General features: G+C 34.8%; 1 protein-coding gene across 1 annotated transcript in view; it reads left to right on the top strand.

Annotated features, from left to right (window-relative positions):
• LOC134658386 (tachykinin-like peptides receptor 86C) overlaps positions 1-27,007 on the top strand; it is a 49,455-nt gene that overhangs the window by 9,546 nt on the left and 12,902 nt on the right. The window contains exons 4-8 of the mRNA XM_063514072.1: positions 5,679-5,813; positions 10,994-11,071; positions 11,441-11,588; positions 16,518-16,714; positions 19,750-19,853. Of these exons, the coding sequence (XP_063370142.1) occupies positions 5,679-5,813; positions 10,994-11,071; positions 11,441-11,588; positions 16,518-16,714; positions 19,750-19,853 (662 nt within the window). The remainder of the gene's footprint in view (positions 1-5,678; positions 5,814-10,993; positions 11,072-11,440; positions 11,589-16,517; positions 16,715-19,749; positions 19,854-27,007) is intronic.

Below are 27,007 nucleotides of genomic sequence, written 5' to 3'. Positions count from 1 at the left end.
AGTGGAAGTGGGAGCAATATACATACAAATCGTTTAGCACCAAAACGTCGTATTATGTTGTGTCGCGTTTATCATCGAGTTGGGCCATCACCAACATTAGTAGGTAGGGTAACAGCACCAGTGGCCAGCCAGGTACCAGTAGTCAGCCTATTGAGTCGTTTATTGGTCATAAATATCTGGTATATTCGTTTAAACAAATCACGAGTACTCAAATAGGAGCTTTGATTCCTTATTGGTTAATACGTCACACGACAGGTGCGGTGAGGGAACGGGGGGAAGAAATATACTCGTTCATACAGGTGCTGTTTGTCGACGAGTGCAATAGTGTCATGTCCGCCATATTTTTTACTGCACGTGGTGTTCTCTTAACAGGCCAGAAAAACTATGTTTTAATGTTAAAAGTTATTGTTTTTGTTAATGATTGGTTAATTTATTAGTTTATCTATTAAATTGCATTATATTTGAATGAAAATATCAATATTTCATTTATAAATTGAGGGGGCTGGCCACTGGATAACACTTTTTTCCAAAGAATCCAGTGCCCAGCCCCCCACGGCTGACCTTTGGGTTATTCGTTTATTTTATTATTTTCGAGCCAATGCGACCGTTAGGACCGTTAAATTTACATTTTCAAATTTAGTTAGGCATGTCCTAGTCAATTTAAAGTAAAACCCAGTAGTCAGCCGCATTTGAAATAACGTTTTAATGCGGCTGACCACTGGGTTTCACTGATCCAGTACTCAGCCATTGACCTTGCTTGGTACGTCGCCGCCAAAAATATGTCCACATTTTTAAACCCTATCTCATTGAAATAAGGTTCAAAAGTGTATACATGTTTTTGACGTTAACTATACATAACTATCATTTTGCTTTTTCCTGGTCGGTATAATATGACTTTGTTTATTAATGATAAAATGATAATTAGATCTGAATAATCTCGTTTAATTATTTTTTACCGAATACCTACTAGGAACATAATTATATATTAGGATTTACCTCGTTAATTTTTGACGGATTAATTATTAGAAAATAAATAATTGCGATTCTTAGTTTGCAAGAATAGTGTTATTTAAGTACCTGTGGCCTATAAGAATTGTATGTACCTATAAGAAATTTTCTTTTTATTAAATATTTAAACAAGTAATACATATAAGCAAAAAAAATAATAAACTAAAATTAAAAACTACAACTAACTACAATAACAATAACTAAAATTATAAATAAAAAATAGATATTATAACATCGTTGATTTTGATATATGCAAAAAATTATAAACTAAAATTAAAAACTACAACTAACTACAATATCAATGACAAAAATCATAAAGAAAAAATAAATATTATAATATCGTTGATTTTGATATAAAAATGTAGTGTTTTGATCTAATTATTATGAATAGTTTATATAGGCTGACTACTGGGTACACAGAGGCTGCTTACTGGATTTTGGAGGCTGACTACTGGAGAAAAGTGCCACTTTTTGTTTAAACTTAATTAGAGGTATTATAAAGAGGATTGTTATTTTTTTTAATATTTTGTTTTAAAACTATGATAAACAATTGATCTAACCATGTCATTTGTTTAATTATCCGACTAATCCTGTAGAAATGCCGAACGTTCAAACTTAAAAAAGTCGTTATAAGGCTGACTACTGGTGCCTTTACCCTAGTTACTAGCCCAAAACTAAATGGAGAGCCTAACAAACTAGTATTTTAGCCCAAAACCTAAAATAAATGAAGTACTACGTATCACTAAAAAGTAAAAAATAAAATAAAATAAATAAAAAATAATTAAAAAATTAAAAATAAACAAAACTAAAACCAAAATAAAATAACTTAATATAATATCTTTTTTTAAAAAAGGGAACCGCCTTCAAAAAACCAACCCACTGAAAAGTACAAAATAATTTTTATATGGCACACCTTTACGTGTCCAGTCCCTATCCCGTCGTAAAGCAAATTTTTGCCAAAAAGTGATTAATACCTAATAATAAGAAAATTAATAATCATCCGGGTAATTACTTAGTTTTTGAAGGCGGTGCCAAACCAACAAAAACAGTCTTTACTACCAATCAGAAAAAAAAAATACGAGTAGGTACAATAACTAAATTAATGAGTAAACTAAGTATAGTCCGTCAACCAAATCTTGTCAGTAGCAATGTAAAGCAAACTAAAGTAGGGCAACACTCAAAGAGCAGTATTGCGCTAAGAAAAGCAGCAATGTAATGTACATCGAACCATAAGATTTTTTTTTCCGCTGAGCGCGCCCTGCGTACGTCAATTCAAATTGTCACTCGCGGTTTATTGAAAAAAATTGAAACATGGACGGACAATTTAAAAGCGATGTTAAAACAATGTTAATTAAAATGATGAACAAATTTGAAGATATCAAAAACAACTCCCTATCGTAGTGCTTATATTCTCTTTGTTCCCTATGTCTTCTAAGTTTACTAAAATAAAATCATATCAAAATGCAGATAATTAGATAGTGCATATATTTGTTATTTACAATATAATATGCCACTTGTTAATGTAAATTAGTGTACTGTTCTGGATGAATATGACATACCTGTGTAATTTTTTTGATTGGTATATATTGTACAATATACATATTAAAAATAAAACAACTGATATTCGGGTGTTTATTTAATTTAAAGGTAAATAAGATAAGGGGCACTTTTCGACTTGGTTGCGTTGTACACGTATATAAACCGCCATAGGTAAGTATTGTCTGAAGAGATACTTTCTACTACGAACGCCTTATATTGGGCAAGATTTAATCCTGCAACAAACATGTATGGATTAGGTAGATATTGCGAAAGAACGGCGATATAATCAAGGCTCTTAATACTGTTTAAAAGGTTTACCTTTGTAAATAGTCACAACTGATTGCTGAAAATATTAGACATGTGGGCCTATGGACGGTTTCCAGGACACAATTTATGGTCTTGTTGGATAGATTTAGGCATACGTTTTCATTTTATTTATGCCTTTTAACCCTAAAACAAAAAAACTGAACATAATCTTAAAAGTTCGATAGAGTTCTTCCAGTACTTGTCATAACCTAAATTTTTAGTAATGTTTACCATCAACGAGCATGATTGTACATTGTAGGCCCCTTAGCTTTGCTTATTCTTATTTAATGTATTGGTATTTAATGGTGACAGCAGAAATATCTCTTGAAACAGAAACGATTCAGAATGAAAACCAAATGAAAACAAATAAGGTGACGGCTGTCATTCAAGATCCACATTCCACAGATAAAACACTGATGACACGCGTTTTGGAATTATTTGAACACAGTGTTGCTAACCCGCGATTTTTCAAATTTGCCGCCTTTTACTACTGACAAGATTTGGTTGACGGACTTTATGTCTTTATAATGCAAGTAAGTGCAGCGTTCTTCGTTGTCTAAAATATCGGTTCTCAAAAATTTTGGTTTGGCACCGACTTCAAAAACTAAGTAATTACCCGGATGATTATTAATTTTCTTATTATTAGGTATTAATCACTTTTTGGCAAAAATTTGCTTTACGACGGGATAGGGCCTGGACACGTAAAGGTGTGCCATATAAAAATTATTTTGTACTTTTCAGTGGGTTGGTTTTTTGAAGGCGGTTCCCTTTTTAAAAAAAAGATATTATATTAAGTTATTTTATTTTGGTTTTAGTTTTGTTTATTTTTTTATAAACTCATCCCCTAAAAGGTTTAAGAAGGGGTTGAAAGTTGGTAGAGAGATCAAATTTTATTTAAAGCTAGGAACTTCAAACTTCGTAAGTAGGTAGTTAGGTAGTAGGTTTTACTAAATAGTGGACTTGAAAATATGCTGGAGGTTGAGAGGGATTATATCGAGAACAATTTTATTCAGTTAGGGGCTTGAAACTTCGTAGCCAGGTTGTGTATAATAATTAACAAATTATTAACAGTCCCTACTGCTATCTTTTGCTGCATAATCTTCTAAGCTAATGTAGAATATGTAACCACCAATATACAAATCCACGCGTACGAAGTCGCGGGCAACAGCTAGTATATTATAATTACATACAAATTTTTTTTGTTAAATTTTCGCTGAATGATCATAGTTTTTTTTATAAAACTTGTCGTGTTCAAAATGTGAACAAATAAATATCTGTCATCTGTCATAAACACACAAATAACCTACCGGGATTAGAACCTGAGACCTCCTGGTATCTAGGGATCTCTTCGTAGGCAGGGTCACTAACGGCTAGGCTATGAGGCCGTAAGATCTTAGACATTACTGGCCTAGGTCAGCAAAGTGACTTAGCGTGTATATTTGAACTTTTAGGTTAAGTATTATTGGTTTCAGATTGTATTTCCACGCATTTTTGAGAAAAGCATGTCATGAACATCCTTCCTTTTTTTCTTATTATATTATTATATATGTGAGTGTTACGAATAAAGTGAGTAGATAATACTATTCCATAAATGTGTCACGAAAAAATATACATTTTCTTGCCTTTTGTTCGCGCGTGACACGGAACATTTCAACCGTCATTTAGACACAAAACACGTGTTATTTTGAACAAACATCAGCGTCACTTTATTGGGAGGTGTCGGGTTCCATTAGAGTCCGCTCGATATTTATGACTTCAATTGCTCTGAAGGTGTCCCACTAATATAAATAGGACGACATTGAGTCCGGCAATTGTAAAAAAAGCATACTTACGTTTTTACGAGACAATTGTTCTTACACTGTCTCGTATGAAGCACTAATTTAAAATATAATCATACATTATGAACATACAACAAATAAACACATACTTTCCGAGCTCTAAGTAATTAAAATATTTGTTGATTTTTCCTATTGTATAAAAGATGTGAGTTTTTCATTATTTTAGATAAAAATGGTTTAACAACATATCACGAAGGCTTTTAATTTCAGCCTCAATGACAGGGTAAGCCATGTCATCGGGAGTGGGGTTCAAAAGTTAATGCTAAGTAGTGTTATTGAGTGGAATTGTGGAATTTAATTTCTGGTATTTGACAGCGTAATTCCAATTTGTTGACAGCCCGTTTGCCGCCTATATTGCTTATAATAATTAAGCTAGAAGGTTGCAACTATTGGGTTGCAACAGTATCTAGCCTTGTCCCAACCCAAGTCACAGCTGAAAATATAAGTAAATTATGAGAACTCAGGCGTCAATTTACCTGCACTACCATCCTTATGGCATAAAACTTCTTAAGTGTGAGTTAAGTCATTACATATATGGGTATAAATTATGTAGGTTCTTGGGATATAATGATCAAGTTAGTTATACATATATTTCTCGTGTAAGTAAGTGAAATGTAATTTAAACCGAACTTGTTTATAATATTGACGATTTTAACAGAATGTTTATATACCTTCGATTAGTAATAATACTCATTCTAGAAGGTGCCGTAAAATAAAGTTGATAGTTTCGTGTCACAGAAAAGTATCCAGGAAATTCAATTTAGTCGACATTCAATTGGAAGCAATTTTCTAGTGGATATTGCTTTTCTAGTGGAGAGTGTCTTCTAATGGCCTTATCATCCTTTTGCTTAATATGTTTCTAAAGTAAAAATACTTATATTTCTCATGGCGAATAGACGAGAGATACCGGGTTATGATTTATGTGGATTATCCGTATTGTGCTCACAAACACAAAACAGTGCCTTTATATTAATAATGTTTGAACAGATACGTGGCTATAGTGAAGCCCCTCCAGCACCGGCTCAGCCGAAGCGTGGCGCGCGCGGCCCTCCTGACCGTGTGGTGCGCAAGCGCCCTACTGGCGCTGCCGAGCCTGATTTACTCTGATACCTACAAGAAGAAGTAAGTTTCTGAAATACCAGTAGCTTCTGTACAGATACGCAACGGTACAGAAGTAACACAGGTGCACTCCGATTACTGTACCGTGGGCAAGCGCGCTGACATATTGCTCCTCTCTTACAAAGAGTAAGTTTTTGGAATAACAGTGACGTTTTTACCATAGACAAGACATCCTCTAGACTGAGCATAGTAACGCTACCGCCTCTGCCACAAATATACGGTAGTTTTACTCCATCTTCGAGTCAAGTGTCAGAATCCCGTGCCGTGATTGGTCCGTGTCTCTGAACGGACCAATCATGGCACGGGATTCGCTCACCTCGTCCCCCGTACCCCAGTATTTTTGGCAGCATCGGTTTCATGAAATAATTGCTCTAAACTCCGTCTAGAGGACTCCTAGTCTATGCGTTTTTCATTCTGCACGACAACAGTTAAGCATCTTTATACGTAGGTATCTCAATATTTATTCATGCAATTTTGTAAGTGTTTGGAGTGGAAGAAGTATTTAACCTTTTAACCGCCATAGAATACGTCATCGAGCGTGCTCGTGTCGCCGGGGGGTACAAAGTTACACGAAGTTTTGTCTTATTTTTTATTTATTACACTATTTATTTACCAGACAGCGGCGAAATGAGCCCGATATTGTATGTAATTCTGTATTTATCTCGTCAAGTGAATTGTAAAATTCTTATGAGAATAAATGATCTTAAACCTAAACCTTATACATCAGTCTACATCGGTTAAAAGGTTAAGATGTAAAATACCAAAATAACGAGAGATCTGGCTAATATATTTAGCCTTTTCCCATTGTCTTCTAAATAAAAGGGAGGTATCCCTATCTCCAATTTTGACTTGATAATTACTCGGAGCAATTTATAACAATAGCTATAGAATTTGCCACGAAGGTAATTTCTCTGCTTTCTTAGCAGAGAATTATAAACAACTGGAGCTTTTTTATTTCCAACGATGTGGCTTATTATTTAGTAATAGAAAATATTATTTTTTCTTGTGATATAACATCAAGTACCTTAGTAAGTAAGTTTTGAAGAGTGAACTAACTAACTCTTTTTATTCCATCTATATGTTCATGATATTTTGTAGCTAAATAGTTTTGTAATTACATTATAATAAATGAAGGCGGTTAAAAACTGGATGTTGCTGTGTTAAATACATATTTTACGTACCTAAGTAAGTCTACAAAAAACAGACTTTAGCGCCACTTACAGAGTTCAATTGTAAATACTAAATATCAACCAGCCATTTCATTAAAATCGATGCAGCCATATATGACTTTATCATTGAGAACCTACCAATATACTTAAATAATAATGCTGTATCAGTATCACACGCTTAGGTATTGATATTTTTTGAAAATCTTAGGATAACTAAAAACGATGATAAAATATGTAATATGATTGCCTAATAATCTGTCGAAATTTAATACCCTTGCTCTAGAATCTAGAGCAAAAAGTTATTATAACAAGTTAGAGAAACCACTGAAGCAACTAAGCTTAACAGGCTTTGTAGTAAGTAAGGAATGAAAACGCTTTCCTTCCGGAGCGTCCGACTCCGACTTTAAAACAAGCTTTCAGTTGAATTTGATTGCTTAAGTTTGTTTCTAATTAAATAGGTACTAAAAATGTTGAGTGTTTTCAGAATAAGGAAAAGTATTGGATATTCTTATTAGGTACATATTATCTTATCTTTACATAGACCTTCGATAGGACTGTACTGTATACGGTATACGTATGTAAAAAAAATGCTGATAGTATCATTGGCATTTTGGCACCCTTTGGATATAGATTTTTAGCTTTTAATTAGTCTTCAGTTTGGACTGTACCTTTATTTACATTTTGTTCATTTATATCATGTATATGCAAAAGTGGAAAAAAAACTGTTAAATCAAAGAGCATGTCGGCCATGCTCAGTGAAGGTAGGGTTTGCATTATCCGTAAAATGTTTGCATCCGGTCATTTCGGTACAGAATTCTTCAGATAATTTAAATTAACGTACTCTATATATGTATATGTAGGTACGTAATTATAATATTATTATGTATATAACTTATTAATTATATTAATAGACGATTTTTTTATTTACCTAACAACAAACAATAAAAGGACCTAAAATAAAAATTACAAACTAAACTTAAAAATAAACCATAAATAGCTAGAAACTTGCCCCAAATCGCTGTCGTGCTGTGCTCAGAAGGCAAAGCTGATCCGCTATGCTAGATATGACCCAGCCCTCTGGTCACGCGTCAATGCCACTAACGTGTGGCTACATATTAACTTATAGTTTTCCAGTAAAATAGCTGTGCCATACGGAGACGACAGACAGACTGGGATAGATAGACATAAAGAAACCATAGGGGTTCCGTTTTTACCATTTTGACTATGGAACCCTTAAAAATAATTGTCCATATCAAAATGAAATGTTTAATACATAGGGTAAGACCACCAGTGAATGAACACTTAAAAGCAATTATCCAAGTTTGAAAAATCATTACTCAGCATTCATTAATAATTGGAATAATTAACTGCAAAACTACCCAAAAACCTAATGAATGAACATAAAAACTAGTGAATGAACACCGTAAAACCCAGTGAATGAACATTATTTAGATATTTTTAATTAGCATAAAAAATCATTTTTAACATAAACACCGTTTCCAGCTCTATTCTAGTAGGTATAGCGATAGCGTTTTTATCTTTTTATCCCTCCACGTTGATTTAAAATAGATAAGAATGTAATAAAATGATGTTTATTCACCAATAACACAGAAAAGTTACATATTAATAGGATAAAATAAAATAACTCTTTAAAGCAAGAAACAAAGTGCATATTTTGATGAAAAACGGTCATGCTAAGCAAATAATGCTTAAAATAATATACTTATCATTGCATTGTTCGTGGTAATACTGTTCATACATAGAATTAGTAGAAATCCAATAAATGAACCATCCAAATTTTGTATTGTTCATACATAGGCATGACAAATCTAGTAAATGGACTATAGAATTTTGGTTTGTTCCAATATTGGCTGAATGAATCAGAATCGTTTTCTATGCAGAATCACAAAAACAAGCTCAATACGATTTCGTTTACATATACATTTGGGAAAAAAATGAAATCTACACTACACCAGTAAATGAACACACTGTTCATTTACTGGTTTCAGAACATTTGATAAGCCAGTAATGGAACTACAAAAAATAAAGACAGAGGGTCATATCGCATAATACGCCGACAAAGTGTACATTTATAGAAGGTTTAACTCTTAATCTAACTAAATAACTAAACTTTGTACAGGTAAATATTAAATAAGCACATCATATGTTGCTCGAAACGTACACTGTTCTTATCTGGGATCTAATTTTGCCATACAAAACTTCAAATCCAGAAACTCGTAAATTTCAAACGCCAGTCTCATTCCAACTGGTCAAAAATAAATTTATTACATGTTGCCATTGCATAGTAAATAAATAGAGTTGTTAATAAGAAAAAAAAAATACGACAAGTGGTAGAAATTGCTGTATTTCTTATATTAGACAATATATTATATTAAACAAAAACTTCATTCACTGGGGGGTGTTCATTCACTGGAGGGTTTACCCTACGTTGCATTGTTACATTATGTATAATGAAAATCTCTGCCACCTGCCAAACAAAACTTGCCAAGACAAATGCAATTTTGAAGTAAAATTCCAGATAAAATGGGATGGAATACCTTTTTTTTATAGGCCTCTAGGCGGCTAAAGGATACGAGTATCACAAACAATATAAGTTTAGTCATTTTGTAGCCTAAGCATTACATTTATGTAATGCTTAGGCTAGTTTTGGCCCAGGCCAGAAGAATAAAGAATCCCCTGATAGATTTAGGATCAGAGTTTGTACGATCCCGACATTTTTCTATTTTTATTATTTTAGAAGACATTCTAAATAGGAAATATATATTTTTCTCGGTAGTGTTGTAAGAATTTAAGTCACAAAGCAACAACTAACATAATTATCGCTGTTTGGGTGTTAGGTATAGGTATAAAATAAACTAGTTTGTGTTCACTTTGATTCTTTGATCAATTCATTGAAAATAATAGTTGGCAAAAAACGTATCCTAAATTCAATAATTTTATCATAATTCCACTATAAATTGTATCATGAGATTCATGGGCATATTGGACATTTAGGATTTGGAATAAGTAATATAATTTTCCTAATATTAATAATACGGCGAAGTTGGACAGGGGTAACGAAGATATTTCAACTATTGTACGCAGCTCTTATCTGTGAATTCAATGGATATTTATATCAAGGTAAAATACATTATTTTAATATTTTACGAAGTTGGGCATCAATACTTTTGCCAACCCTGATTTTTAATGAATTGCATCATTGATAACGAGGTTTGATCTTTACCCATTGGTAGTACTTAACTATGAAAATTTGAAGCAGAATAATATGATGAACCAATAACACATTTCATGGGATTGTATATTATGACCACAAAAAAGAGTTCTAATTCTAACAGGGAAAGAGATAAAAATGTTGATGTTTGTTTTAAGTGTAACAACTACGTAACTTTGAACTTCGCGCTGAAAGAGCTCATTAAAAGTCTCCAAACAAATTAATCATGTCCGTGGATTTGAGTAAACTTGAATTGTTTTTCCTGTGACTATTTTTTTATGTTCTTTAGTTTTAAGTTTTTTTTGTTTGGAATAAAAGAGACTCAGGGAACGAGACAAATAGTTTCACGATATGCCTAGGAAATTTCACTATCAACCTGAGCTTACGATCGGCCGCCGACATTTCTACTAGCTACGTACGTATACAGTCGCCATCAGATATATTATCAGAGCGGCCAGCAAGGTGTATACAATATCTGAACAAGCACTGTAACGCCTTGACAATAGAGGCGTGCTCAGATATTTGTGAGCACCTTGGCCGCTCCGATATATCTGATGGCGACTGATGTACGTACTATACAAATAAAAGTTCTTGCCATAATAGGTACTTAACTACTGATTTATTTGAACACCTCTCTTGTCCAAATTCTTATTGTCTAAGTATCAACACCATCTATGGAATAGATACCATCCTTGAGATTGGAAATTGGAAGTGTTTATCTTTTTATTATATTTATTGTTGTTGCAAATTGTTTACCAATCTAATTACAAACGCTTTTACAGGTACATAAACGGTGAAAGAGAAATATGCTTCATTAAATGGCCAGACGGTAGCTACCCCACATCTAAGACGGATTATTGGTAAGAAAAGAGACTTTAAAAATGATAATACAGTCCTACATAGTTTGTTTTTATAGAGACAACCGGAAGTCTGCAAGACTCCTGCGATAATAAATTCATTATACTGACAGAAATAATCTTCGGTTTACGGTACCTGTTCATCCCCTAAATATTTTTTTAATGTACAACTACCTGTAAATGATCTTGATATTAAACAAATATAATTGGATATTTAAACTTCGCTCCATAGGAGTAATTTCAAACATACTTTCATGACGTCAAAATGACACATTGACCCTAAAAGCTGACCAAAATTATTTGTTGAAATTTTTAATATTAGTCACTAGTTATAAATAAAAGTAAAAGGTTAACGCTCGTGTTTTTCTACAGCTATAACCTAGTGTTCCTGGGCGTGACGTACGTGCTGCCCATGACTGTGATGGTGTGGGCGTACGCGCGCATGAGCGCGGCGCTGCGCGGGCGCGCCATCGGCGAGTGCACGCACCACCAGATGCAGGTGGTCAGAGCCAAACGGAAGGTTAGTAGTGAAGTACTATTAGGTATTCTGTGGTAGTGATACAATACTTACTGGGCCACGTAATGTACGATCCGAGCGTGCACACTTGGAGCATGTGCGCTTCGTGGACTAGACGTTACACCCACAACGCTACTGAGTTTCGTAAGTAGCTGGAGTTCCAGGCATCCATAGGGCCATGCATACGATTGCTTGCAAGCGGTGTGGTATAAGAAAATGAGAATTGGGTACTTTCCTCTACTTAAAATAAATTATTTCACACTGTGCACGAAATAAAGCACCAGATAATTATTAGAAAAACATAGATAGCATTTATGTTACGTGAGTTGACTGTGACGTCACTACACACGTTTTCATATAAATTCCATATTAGCAAATCGTTTTTGCTCAGACAGTTCTAAAAAAGAAGCTGATTTGACTAGTAGGAGAGCAGCCAATTATTTATTCCATTCCATTTACAAAAATGCATAGTGTAACTGGTAAGTAACTATGTAGCTAATACGATATAAGAATTATTTTTATACTTACCCAAGTTACGAATTTAGAAAATTAGTTTAATAGTTAGTGATAAGTAGGAGTCTGAGTGACACCCTTGCAACATGTATCTCTCAAGATCTTTTGGCTATTCGGGCATCATTACCCGATGCAGCGAACCATCTGAGGTAGGGAATGCTCCCGGTACTGAATTTGTATGGCGAGAACCGGGAATTCCCGGTTCCGGTACTGTATTTGTATAGAAAACCAGTACCGGGAGCATTCCCTAATCTGGGGAAGGTGTTGAAGGAGGCAGCAGTTGAACATCACACCAAGCGACAAAATGGAAACATACAATTTAGGTCTCAACTCAGTCCAAGAAGGTTTAAAATAGGTATGTCAGGTACACGATATAAAACATTCACATCGTTTTATCATCACTAAAGATACTTATTTACTATTAGAAGTTTAGGTGATTTTATTCGGTAAAATTTGTTTTGGTAAACGTTACGTAATATTACAATTGAATAGAACCAATAATTCCTCAAAAAAAGCTGATTCAAGGAAGTTAAGGATGACTTGGTAGACCGGGCCGGAGCTTCCGGCGCTTCGTTATCTATAAAAAACTGGCCAAGTGCGAGTCGGACTCGCGCACGGAGGGTTCCGCACCATCAACAAAAAATAGAGCAAAAAAATCGTGTTTGTTGCTTGGGAGCTCCCCTTAAATATTTATTTTATTTTATTTTTAGTATTTGTTGTTATAGCGGCAATAGAGATACATCATTTGTGAAAATTTCAACTGTCTATCTATCGCGGTTCATGAGATACAGCCTGGTGACAGACGGACGGACGGACGGACGGACAGCGAAGTCTTAGTAATAGGGTCCCGTTTTTTACGGAACCCTAAAAAGCACCACGTGATCCCCGATCAGCCGTCATAGAAAATGACATGTCGGACACCTCGGCCCAGGCCCGACCCGGTCTAGCGTGAGTCATCCTTTATTTTCATTTCATAGTTGGTTAGTACATAGTTACAATGTGAAACGGAATATATATCGACCTATTAATGGTAGGCACCTTTTCTAGACGTCTATTTGATTTAAGATGCCGGTATCGATTTTAGTCGCATAAATGTAATATTGATAGATTTAGTCGATGAAATTGTACTCCTTTTGTTACGTAATATCTGAAATAACAAGTATTGGTTTCTATTAGCACGTTTTCTCATCTTGCCTTTTAATAATGAGGTCCCGAGCGTGCGTCACCGGCAATATATGACGAGAAGGGGCAGTTTTAAAAATTCATCAAAAAATTATAGCGGTAAATTATAAAAAAATATGTAGGTATAAGAACAGTTTCAGGAAGTTGTTTAACTAGATTGTTTCAGAATCAAAATTCCATTGAAATTAAGTTGATTTTCACGAAAAATGTTCACTTGTTTTGAAGTAATTTCTGGTGAAAATTGATTTCGTCTAAATTTTACATATTGGCTCTAAAATCGACAACTGGCTCTTATACCCTATACCAAACTTTGATTATTATTGAATGTGAATAGACCTTCATCGCATATTAATTTACATTTAATCATAACTCACTTAGAAGGGATTTTGGTTTCTGTAACGTGTGTTCCTCTGTAGGTATTGGTTGATTGATAATAAAGAGTAGGCAACGAGTAAGTATTTAATTTATCAACCATTCAGTTTTTTATGACAATTTCTTTTAATTATGTTTTTTTTTGCTTTCATTTTACCTTGGCCCTGTCCAGCAGTGTATTTCCCAAAACTACAATATTTAATGATTGTTTTCATATTGTGTGCTTCGTCATAGAGAAAAAAATACATAGAGTGCTCACTCCATACATCAGTTTTAGTACCAAAAAGACTATTAGCATCTAGCATCGAGTAGCGGAACTATCAGTACTGCTACTTGACAATAGATGTCGCCACCGACCGGAAAGTCTTATGCTGTTGAGATAAGACTTTCCGGTCGGTGCTACATCTATTGTCAAGTAGCAGTACTGATAGTTCCGCTACTCGATGCTAGATGTAGACACTGAAATTAATAGTCTGAACTGATGTATGGAGTGAGCACTCTATGTATTTTTTTCTCTATGGCTTCGTTTGTGCTGGGTACATATTGCATCATCATGGCAAATTTTATGTTGCCAAATCAATAGGAATTACCCTAATATAGGTTAAAAAAATTGTTTGGGGACATATACCTATTTTCCTTCCGTTGGATTTTTTAAGCCTTGAGAAACAGTGGACCTGAAATTTGAAAAAAACAACTCGGTCGGCGGACAGACGGAGAAAACGTTATTTTTTTAGATTTCTTTTTTTAGATTTTTTTAGAAATCTTGAAACCGTTCTTAAATACCTATTCATTACTAATTCAATGTTACGCTTACCCTACTCTAATTTGAATTCCAATTTAATGGTGCCCCGAACTTTTGTGGTTCACAATCACCGCAATGAAGTCTGCAAAGTCCCGTGAGTTTATTGACTAAGTAAAACTTTGCCGAAAGAATAAGGTAAGTATAAGTAGGTACGCATTCGATACTTTGTTTCTGAAGTTTTATGAAAGGGGATCTTAATAAGTAATCGGAAGACGTCAGCTTTATTTTTGAGATCTGACTTATCGGACATATTATGCACATTATAATCGTGACTGTGTGTACCTATAAATAGGTATGAGAATAAATTACAATATCATTTTCTATATCATCTTTATCATTAATCTGAAATAGATGTCATATACGAAAACAAAGAGAATAAAACCTGTAGTGGCCAGGGCTAGAATTGGACCAGTGTCCTCTGTGTTCACGGCAGATGCCTAAAACCGCTCCGACACCTGGGTCTGTGGGTCACGGTGGCTCGGGGCAAATTTTCTTATGTAAACCTAACCTCTTATTACGGCGCACTCTCATACAAAAATAGTTTATAATACATATAAAGCGTCATTCTATGGAACTTGCTAACTATGTAAACAAAAGTCACTAGTAAATTCAACTGTAAATTCATCATTCAGTGACAATTTCAATATGGCGGTTTGTTTACATGACACATATCTATTTCTATATGTGTCATGTAAACATTCTATTTCTATAAAATCATAATACTCAACTAATATAAAATATTCAAATAATAGGACCTTAAAACTCAAGTTTTATCATTTACTTTAAATAAAATGGGATGAAAACTTGGCTACAGGAACAGAAAAACGAAGTGATTTCCCTGTAACCTTGTACCTTCCTATACAAATAAAAATAAGAAAATAACTGCGATAGAAACCTTTATCGCACAAAAAATTCTGTGATGCGAAAAATTACAGTGCTGGGCACGTGCAAAAGAAAAAGGTTTTATAACAACTTCAAAAGCGCTACTGCAGCTGACAAGCAGGTGTATGATGAATAGCGTTATCCACGTGATAAAATAAACGTTAGTTTTAAGAGGCTAGCAACATAGGAACGTCGACCGGGACAATTGAAGAAAACCGGCCAAGTGCGAGTCGGACTTGCATCCTAAGACTTCCGTAAAGACAGTTTTTATCTATCAGTACGACTTACGCTTAACTTTTCGTGTGCTACTTTACGCACTAGTGCGGCACGTTTAAAGGGCCATATGTACTGTAAAACGTTGTACGATACACGTGCGAATAGGTAATTCGCAACTCGTGTCGATTTAAAACACTCCCTTCGTTCGTGTTTTAATTTATCGCCACTCGTTTCGAATTTCCTCTTTTCCGCACTTGTATCGTAAATAACTATTTTGCAAAAACTAATTGGCCGTGAAATATATCGAAATATCATAAAAGCGAACAAAAACGAAAAATATTTGGCAAGGTTCCCATGAACATACATCGCATATATTCGGGGCATTTTGCAGGCACATAATTGAGTAAAAATCTTCTAGTTACCTACTAGTAGGTACATACTATTCAGTAATAAAAATTACGTAAAAATATGTTTCCCTTATCGGCAAATAATGACTTGTGTGAATGCGAAGTACTTACAAATACCTACAAAGTAAAAATATTTGTGTAGGTACTCGTAGGTAGGTACCTATATTTTTTTATGTGGATTATTCTTACCTATCTCCGTCATAATGCATTCATATTAACGTGAAAAATACATATTTATTATTAGGGGTTGTCCATTAATTACAAAATTTCGACTTATTTTTATATGTCCCATTCACCATAGTAAAATAACGTAAGGTCAAGTTCACAAACATCTTTACTAAGCTAATGTTCCAAAAATATATTTCGAACACCTCTAAGAGACTAAGTATAAGGTCGTACGTATTTATGTGACGTTGGTTTGTACAGAAGTTTATTGTGAACTCGACCGTACATACAGCTTATTCAAGTTCAGTAGTATTTACATGTACATAATAACGTTTCATTTCCAATTTCTGTAGCACGGTCTTTAAATACTATCTTAATTTTTCTCTTTCCTAGGTGGTACGAATGTTCGTTCTCGTGGTGATGGTGTTCGCCCTGTGCTGGTTGCCGTACCACGCCTACTTCGTGCTGGTGTACCACCACCAGCGCCTGGCCTCCGCACCGGTGGCGCAGCACGTGTACCTGCTCTTCTACTGGCTCGCCATGGCCAACTCCATGTTCAACCCACTTATCTACTATTGGATGAGTAATAAGTAAGTACTTAGTTAGTGCTTCTGGACATTTTCCGCAAATCGACAACCATTGTGCCTTTCTTGCGTGATCCTAGGTAGCGCTACTCTAACCACCCCCGCTCCTCCATGAAACCTAGTAATGTTTATATGTTGCTACCCCGCCTCCTTTAGTGTGCACGGGTTCACTAGGTATTTGCTTCTGTATACTTCCTGTTCGCAGTCTAGGAGAATGTGTTTTGTTTGTTTCCTCTTCTTCCATGCACGCTCTGCACATCATGGGGCTGTCTGTTTTACCCATATTGTGTAGACACATTATTTAGTGTGTTTTATGTCCTGTAATGAATCATACTATTTTACGTAGTTGGTGTCTAGGTGTTTTCACTAGTATTTTGGTGGGCTTGTAGTTCAGTTTCGGTAAAATATCCTTGGTCTGCCTGCATGTGTCCATTTAATTCCGGTTGCAGCACTTATTGTGCAGTTGTGTTGTCTGTGATATAATCTAGGTAGTAAGTAACTAAGTAAGTATCTAAGAATTATTCGTGTTTGATATTCAACGACTTCAACGCCGTGGGCGGTCAAAATATGACCGAAAAACATCTGCAATCATTAAGGAGTAAATACAATTGAGTTATATTTAGATCTCTAATGAATAGAGCGGCGACTTTTAAAGTCAAATAGTTTATTACCCACACCAAAGGGTAATTTAGTTAAACGTTTGCTTTGCTTTATTTTGTTATAGAAAATAATAATTACTTTTAATTATATTGACATAAAAGATCTTCTTTTTTTGAGTTCGCAGTTGGATAATAATCTGATTAAATTAAATACCTAGTTTATATTTTAGGTTTTAAATATTTCGAGAAACGCTGCTCAATGCGGTGTTGATATAAAAAGGAAAAAAGTACTGGCTAATTTCCTTAAATTCTACAATATTTTTAAGAACTTATTTGATCTTAACAAACACGTGCAACGTCAGAATAGACCATTAATTAGTACTTAATTGTAATAATAATATATAAGTTATTATGGCGTAAACTAGGAGGCCGTTTCCAACTTACATTATGACATCAAAATGATATCTAACTAATCTCAGTCGCTCGTGCGTCTCACTCGCGCCAATACATGTACGGACAAGTAGGTACCTACAAGCGAAATGCACGCGCACATCATGTAGATGTTGATGTCACAATGTAAGTTTAAATTGGACTCTATTTCTCGCAATGTAATTCAGCCTTATTCCATTCATTCACAACACATGATACATGCTTATATTGCTCTCCAATATATTTTTTCCGTCGACTGACTTGATATATGGTAATCTGTGATGATGTTTAGGGTCCTACGTCGACATATTGGAGATCGCTATTAAAATAACACTTGTCTTGAATTTATTATACTCGTTTTCTTATATTATTTTGACGGAGTAGGTACGCAAAGATACTTGTACTTAGACGTAAATATATTTACTTAGATAAAAGGCTTGAATGTAAAAAAGAGGCAAGAATAAAAATAACATCGGTAAAAGACGTGAAATGGATTTTAGATTAATACGGTGTCATTTTGACACTCAAATATAAAGTATTTTGAGATTTTAGTTTAACGAGAATCTTTTTAAGGTGCAGTAGGCTCAGAGAACGGAGTTTTTTAAAAGTCGTAGCGTTGTTCTAGACCACAATGAGGTTGCCAAAATTTTTATGAGCAATTTTCTAGGGACTCCAGTGATTCGAATCCTGAGTTTTTGACTTCCGCTTGATAGAACCACGAACATAGGTATTTAGGTTAAAAATGAACTTTAAAAAATTATGTATAGTAAATTTTCCGCAAAAACTAAAAATATGAAATTTTATTCTAAAAATGAGCAATATTATGCTTGATACTCAGCGATTACTTTTTTATTATTAAAATATACAAAAAATTTAAAATCAAAAACATGATATCCGCAGACCCGAGCACGCACATCCATCTCGCTCACGATTACGCTCAGTGAGAGTGAGAGAAGAACACGACCCTACTGGGGCTTAAGCAAGTCGATATTTGCGCCCTCGCGGTGGGTAGGGGATCGGATCGATAAGGGTTCAATTGGTTTGGAGCAGTAAAATATTACATAGAGATATTATTATTTGACTGAGATAACTATTAACTTCAGTTTAATATTAATAATGTTTAAATTATTCTCATGTAGTAGATTAGTGTACTGAAAACAAACACAAAATTTGTTTATACTATCTTAGAAGAATTAATTGACAGAAGTTTGTAACATATAAAATACAATGAATAATAATATACAATGTCTGAAACTGAACTAAAACTGCGACAACGACGTTGGTTGGACAATAATGTAGATTTCTCTCAAATAAAAATGTCTTCCTGTTTGAACTCAACCTGAGAAAAAAAGCCCTAAATTCCTAAAAGTCCCAAATAAAAAAATATTATATGTAATGCAAAAACCCGGAGCGGATGCCGTCGAGGATGTTTAACGTTGCATGTTGCTTTTATTTACATTCAAATCCTTTTCTGCTTTTGGTTTCTTTTTGTTTGCATCACAAAAAAATATTTACTGTCTTCAACATTAATTTATAGTAGGTATTTAAAATTAACTTTAATTTTAAGAGCGTTTCTTTAGCGTTTCTCCATGTTTGTTTGGCCTTTTGCCATGGCCTAATTGAGCCAGTATTGGGATTCGCTAGACAACCTAGTCATAACTGGCGTTTTACAAAGGCGACGGCCATCTGACTTTCGAACTCAGAGGGAAAACTAGATCTTGTCGGTTTCCTTCTCCTAAAAACTGGTAAATATCAAATGTCATTTTGTACTAAAGTTTCGTGAAACCATGCACGCGTACGAGCCATGGTTCGGTTGGTAGGTACATTATATTATAAATACCTACATTTTATATCCTAATGTAACCCAATGTCGTATAATATTTATTTATTTATTTATTTATACGTATGACGTCGTTTTTTACTAGGAAGGAATATAATAATTATAATTGAAGTATAAAAAAATTATAATGTACCTACATCGGATTTACAAAATGACTTACTTGTCCTTAACAGATTCCGGATCTACTTTCGAGTGGTACTTTGCTGGTGTCGTTCTTCAAAGACGAAGACGCCGCCGGAAATGACTAAACAGCTGGAAATGAACAAGTCGTTTTCAGGTAAAATACATTCTTGTAACATATTCAAACTTCTTCACTTCTTTTAACTTTGAACTATTTGTTATTTAAATATAATTGCCTGTTTATTTCTATTTACCTAATACTACTTGTTAGACCATAGCCGTAATGTCAAAATAGACACAGAAAATATTGCTTAGTTACTTTTCGTGTTTTTTTCTAGATGCGCGGCTTTCAACCCGTTACTAACACTGCTAATGGCTGTTCCATTCCGTGCATTTTTTTACTGTTAAATATTCTACAATAGAAAGACAAATTCAACCAAAATATTTTTTTTTAGTTCTTAGTAGGTATGAATTTGCTTTTCATAATATTGAGAACTAGACATTGCTACACTTAGATCCAGCCAGTTCATTCTATAATCATAATCATAAATTATTTATTTTGCTTATAAGGTGGTCCACAATTATAAGTGAAGCACACATTTCACCAGTAGGTAGCTAGCATGCAAAATTTACAACTACCTACACTTACCTACAATATTTTAAATTAAAGGTATAACGAAATATTTATATAATTAATGCAAACTGGAATCACTATCGGGAAGTCTATTGGGGTATCTCGTGTAAGAACATATATGTTTTATTACTGGAAAATTCCGGATGAAGGATATTTATATAGCTAATTCATAAAAAGGAGATTTGAAATAAAAACCTTTGCAGTCTTACAAATAATATCTTATTCCTTATCTCAGCAATTGCCCGATTACATTCCAATGAAATCTAGGGTCCGCTAGACAACCTAATCTAAAGAATTGAAACAATAACTTGTTTCACTTAAGGTGGTTCGATTTTCATACAAAATTCAATCGACTTTCATTAAGTAACTACACACTATTACTACATAAATATTTCCGCATTTATCTTCTTTCGAATATTCATTTTCGCTAAATGAATAGGAAAACAATGTTTCATACAGAAATCATGCAAAAATCATAGTTAACTTTTCATCAATTTTACGTATGTGTGCGTCACAAATGTCGTGTACGGATACATTTGCGACGTTGCCATACCATTTCCGACGTTGCCGGGCTGACCACGGCGTGAATTTGAAGTGCCGTCATGTTTAGTGCAATTTTGTTGACCTACCCGATTTTGTTGAATAAGTACCCGAAGTTCGTCAGCTTAGCTAAGAACTATCATGGCACGTTTTGTAAACAGTCGCTTTTTTGCTTACAAACGGAAGGTTCCCGGTTCAAACCCCAGTCATTGTATGCTGGGACATAACTTTTTGTATTTTTTTTACACCTAAATTTCGTGTTGTGTTTTTTATTTTTATTGAATTTTTCTTATTTTCAAAAATCGATGGATTAAATATGGGCTAAGCGTATTCGTTTAATTTTTACAAAGATAATTAGAAATTATACTCTACCTAATCTCTTTGAGTTTTACAATCAGGACATCCTCACAGCAATAAAAAAGAAATGTATAAAATTTCCTGTGGTTGAAAATAATGGAATTTTGTCTATGGATGAAAAACACAATTATTACTAGTTACTACCAGGTATGTAAATTATAACTTGATTATAACTTTATTAGAATCCATATTGTTGCATCATCTTTCTTCCTATTACATTAGATATTTTTTTCTATCATGATTCATGATATTATATTTCTTTCAGGTACAGGGACTACTACGGATAACAAATATGAAAAAATGTACTGTAGGTACTTGAATTAAAAAAAAATTTTTCCTTTTATTTTATTTTACAATTACCTACTACTTTATTAGAGGCTGGGCAGTAAGGGATTGCTTTACTTGTAGAACAAACTATTAGCGCTTTAAAAAAAACTGATACTCGCCTGACACTTACAAACTGGACTTCCTTGGGCTTATTCTACTAAGAATCGTCAGTAGGTATTGGAGAATACTCCATCCTAGCATAAAAAGATATCCTAAAATGTCGGTCATCACGTCAGGTTTTAGTATCAAAAATGTTTCCCAGCCTGCGTGACGTAGCGGAAACTAAAACTTCTATACAAATATTTGGGACATAGTTTTCATATTAGCTTCAGGATTCAACAAGAATATGCTAGTGATTCTGAGTTGGAAGAACCCAAAAAGATCATAATCTGTGAAAATCAGGTATTGATTTTTTTTTTAAAACGTTGATAATGTAATTTATTGATAATAGCTACCCGCCCCGGCTTCGCACGGGTTAACAAATTATACATAAACCTTCCTCTTGAATCACTCTATCTATTTAAAAAAACCGCATCAAAATCCGTTGCGTAGTTTTAAAGATCTAAGCATACAGACAGACAGACAGAAAAGCGACTTTGTTTTATAGTATGTAGTGATAGTGATGATGATGATACTGAATATCTGGGGGAAGCGCTGGTGGCCTAGCGGAAAGAGCGTGCGACTTGCAATCCGGAGGTCGCGGGTTCTAACCCCGGCTCGTACCGTAGTACCAATGATTTTTCGGAATTTTTGTACGAAATATCATTTGATACCTATTTACCGGAACCTATTTATATACCGATACCTATTTTTCGGTGAAAGAAACCAATGTGAGGAAACCGGACTAATCCCAATAAGTTTACTCTCTGGGTTGGAAGGTCAGGGCAGTCGCTTTCGTAAAAACTAGTGCCCATGCCAATTCTGGGATTAGTTGCCAAGCGGACCCCACGCGAGGAAGAAGAGATTGAATATCGCGCAAAAATGCGCGTTTTCTCACAGATCAGACCTATGACCTAGCTAAGAGATCAAACCCCTTATAGCAAATTTCATCGAAATCGTTAGAGCCGTTTCTGATATCATCCAAATATATAAATAAATATATATATAATAATGTTTAAAGGTAAGATAACACAAAAAGGACAAAAATAAACAAAAAGAAATTACCTACTCGCACCAGTCTTGAACCCTAATCCTCTTGCACGTATTTCCACGAACATACCGTAACGCTATTGCAGTATACTTACGTTATGTGAAATTGTCTACTATAAGCATCACGGAAACACTGTTTGCATGTATGAGTTATAGTAGGAAAAAGCATGACAGCAACACTCCGTCGACTTTAAAGGGTGGTTTTTGCACAATGAAGTATTCAATGTTTATTTTAATAGTTCAATATTTACTTAAAGAGTTCGCTAAACATACTTTTAAGTATACAAATACCAAGACCATTCCATAAAAAAATAAAACATGAAATTTTGCGAAAGTGGCACCATCTAGCGAGGGTTAAGCTTTGAGTAACCTAGTCGAACCACCTTATGCGACAGCCATCGGATCTTATAATACAATCCATAGGGGAAACAAAGACCTTGGGATTAGTTCCCTTTCCCCACTAGTTATAAGAATACTTATTGTTTAAGGTCTATCCATAAATATGAAATGATATTTCAACCGTAGAAAAATAATAACGTCTTTTAGAAATATATTGGCCACATTCTTTTTTGACTACGAAATATTGCTCAATTTGTTTAACTAATCTCGTGGATTTACTCATTCCCAGTGGCGTAGCTAGGCGTGGGCGAAGTCGTCGCCCACGGCCTCGCGCCCCTATGGGAGCCTCGCGCAAGCCCCTTTCGGTTACAGTGAAAGGAAAGGGCCTCGCAGATGCGATTTCGCCCACAGCTAGATTAGTTCACGCTACGCCACTGCTCATACTTTAACCAAATAAATAAAGAGTTGGGCATTATAAGTCTTTAAATAAAGTAGTCACCTTGTATGTTGTTTTTGCAGATTCCCATAATTGTTAAAGTGGTGTGCAATTTCAAATGCAGCATAAACTTATTTTTGTAGGCGTAGTAAACAAAACCCTCTTCCCTTGAGTGTTCTCGCCGTAAAAAAGCGCTACTTTATTGTATCAATCCCAGCTTTGTTCTCATTTAATTATCAAGATTCGGGTTTTACTCCATCAAGCCCAGAACACTTAGATTTCAGTTTAAATATTTCAATATCGCATTTTCTTTAAGGTCGTACCTAGCAGATTCAGTTTTCGAAATGTACGTACTGCAAAATATTCGAAATTAAATAAATTGGAAATAATTAGTTATAAGACTTATAAGTACAGCGTGTAAATTTTACACGGGCGTATATTTTAATGAGGGTTAGTATCGGACCAAGGGACCTATTATTTACATATTTCTTTACGGAAGATGATTTTTTTTCGTACAAAATAGTTTAGCACGCAATGTATTGAATCCATAAAAACTAACGTACCTAAACTTCATAGGACCATAGTACATATTTTCACGGAAACGTACGAACGTGTCTTCTCTCTGTCTGTCTCCGTACAAAAAGTCCTGAGGTTGACTGAAGTAGCATGACAAATACGAGCGTTTCCGAGAAATAATGATGGAAAACCATTATGCACTACATCTGTAATATGTTTAAAGAATCATAATTACATCAATAAATTGATTAAGTTGATATAATTATGTACCGTCTATGTATTTGTAATAATTACTTATTTGAAAGATATCTGAATCTATATTCGAATATCATACATATTAGGTATACTCAAGCATTCTTAATTTTATTTGCTATTATGGTCATACGTAGGTATAAAGAAGTCAACAGTTGTACATAGTTTAAATATAACTTTCTTGTGTTGTTAAGTGAAATACTTACATTTCAAAGGTACAAGGGCATTCGTAAATATACTGGGTCAACCAAATCTTGTCAGTAAATAGGAACAAAAAAAACTATACCCATCCTTTTCTTTTGGGTGCTAGTACTAGTGTAAGACAAAGATAGTATGACTCTCTCTGACTATGTTTGAAATCAAACAGACCTTTGACACACTATAAAACAGTTTCGCAGTTAATTAAAATTTTCCTCCGCAGGTTGCTCAAAATGTACCAATCTTAATAATTATGACCCAACCAAACTTAAGTCTGGCAGAAGTTGTTAGTATCAAGTTTGATAATGAAGGCACCTCCGAATATTCTCGAAACTTACGTAATGGAATATCTTCTGGTGCATGAAACAACTTGATGAACTACACAATACATTATACTTTGTCGAACCTTGGTTGCGTTCCGATTATGACTACAGCAGCTACTAAAATTATTGAAGGAGTAGCGATTGGAGTTGCAGTCGCAATCAGAATATAACCTATAGGGTTAGTTGTTGATCAATGAAACACTAAAAGTTCAAGCCTTTCTATCTCTGGTGTTTTTAAAGTTACGAGTGTGACATTTCGCATGAAGATAAACAATTTAGTTGGCTATCGTATGGCATTCAAGGTTTCTACTTATCTTTAACAATTTCTGTATTGTAAACCTTTTTTTTTTAAATGAGTTTTGTTTCATTGTGTACTTGTGCATGTTTTCAATGAAACACTCTAATTTTTACAGTGAAACAGATGTAATATATATAGTCTACCATGAAACATCCTTAATAAACATTGAAACGTTGTAATAAATAAGTTACATTAATACATACATCCTTTCAATCAATTAATGAGAAAGGAAAGAGAATATAGTGGTAGGCTGAAATTTGTTATTTATAAGGTTTCCGAAATATGGAATCGTTATAAGATTGCCGAAATATCTAAAAGCGAAAGACTTGTTTCATTGTACGCACACCTAAGTTTCATTGTGAATCGAAAATCTGGTCGGCACTTACGGCATGCTGCGAGAAAGGCGCCTTTTATGTTCACGGAGCATGATTGTGGGAACCAACAAAAAGAGAACAATTGAAGTGCAAAACATGTACTAATAAAAAGCAGTCCCCCATGATGGCAAACAAACTGGCTCTGCGACCCTTGCCGTCACGAACGAACTCAGCGAAGAGCGCAAATAAAGACAAAGCTCAGAAGCCAACACAAACTCATGTACACTCCACACCAATAACGGTTAAGGATGACTTACCCATGGACATAGATAAAGCTCTCGATTGTCCCCAGCTAAGTTTACCTGTTCTGTCCCATAGTACGCCACGAACGGACGCCATAGTAACTGTTGACTGTAACATTGACCATGAAAAAGCTCCGAGTTGTTCCCAATTAAGCTCCCCCTTACCTCATCATGCTCTAAACACGGACGTGTCAGAAAACTTAACCCCGGACCAAGACAAACCTTCAGAATCTCCAGACAGGTCCCAATCAAACTCAACAGCCTTCTCACATAAACCAAAAACGGACCCATCAGAAAATCTAGGCTCGAACCAAGAAGCACCACCGGATCAGGTTTATTTAAGTTTATCCGCTACTTCGCTTACGCTACAAACGGACGAGAAAGAAAACCTATCCACAGACCAAGAAAAATCTCAAGATTTTCTCCGATTGATTCCCAATTCTCCCATAATAAGCGACGGGATGAATGTAACAAATTCGTCATCCCCCCCATTTGAATGTGAATCTCCGTTAACATCGCATATCTCAGATGCCCAAGTGGAATCTGATACCTCCATAAAAGCTGCACTCGTTCAGGAAAAGCTCTCAAAGAGTCTGGATTACTCGGTGAATGACGTATTGACGGTCCTGGAAATGAAGGAAGAAATAGTCCGACTCGGCACTGAACTCGCGTCTACAGAAAACCAACTTGAAGAGGTAATAATAGAAAACAATGGACTGAAAAGAACTATTGATAACTTGCAGAGAGAAGTTGGCACACTGAAAAAGCTCTGTCACTCTTCTAACCTTGCCTCTCCCTCACCGTCTAGCATAAATAAGCGAAACTCCATTCAAAACGTCATGCCTCAATCTCCCGGCGGAGCTATGACGTGCCTAAATATTGACTGTGAGGTACAATTGCAGCGCCTGAAAAAGCTCATAGCTTCATTAGAAATTGATGTGGAGACTCACAAAGAACAACTCGCTGAACTGAAAGGTGTACCTATTCCGAATACCATTCCCGACCGTATGAAAACCAAAGGGACCGCAACGCCAAGAATCCCCATTTCCAAAAAAGTTCGGCAAAATCGGTCGTCACTACCTTATTCCAAAATGTGTCTGATAAGCAACTACTCCAATCATCTGATAGAATTAATCAAACAGTCACGGTCCCATGAAAACCCGTGTATTTACTTGAAACCAGGGGCAGGCACTAGAGAGCTGTTTCGCGACCTCCCTGAAAAGCTTCGAGGTTATAATTTTAACGACTTTTGTGTTATTTACATAGGTGACAGTGATTTTAAGAAAAATGTAAACTTTAAAGAACTTATTACATTTATAAGAGAAC

This window comes from Cydia amplana, chromosome 2 (genome assembly GCF_948474715.1).
Source record: "Cydia amplana chromosome 2, ilCydAmpl1.1, whole genome shotgun sequence".
Taxonomy (NCBI): Eukaryota; Metazoa; Arthropoda; class Insecta; order Lepidoptera; family Tortricidae; genus Cydia; species Cydia amplana.
Note: the sequence above shows the minus strand (reverse complement) of the source record. Positions and strands in the feature narration are given on the sequence as shown.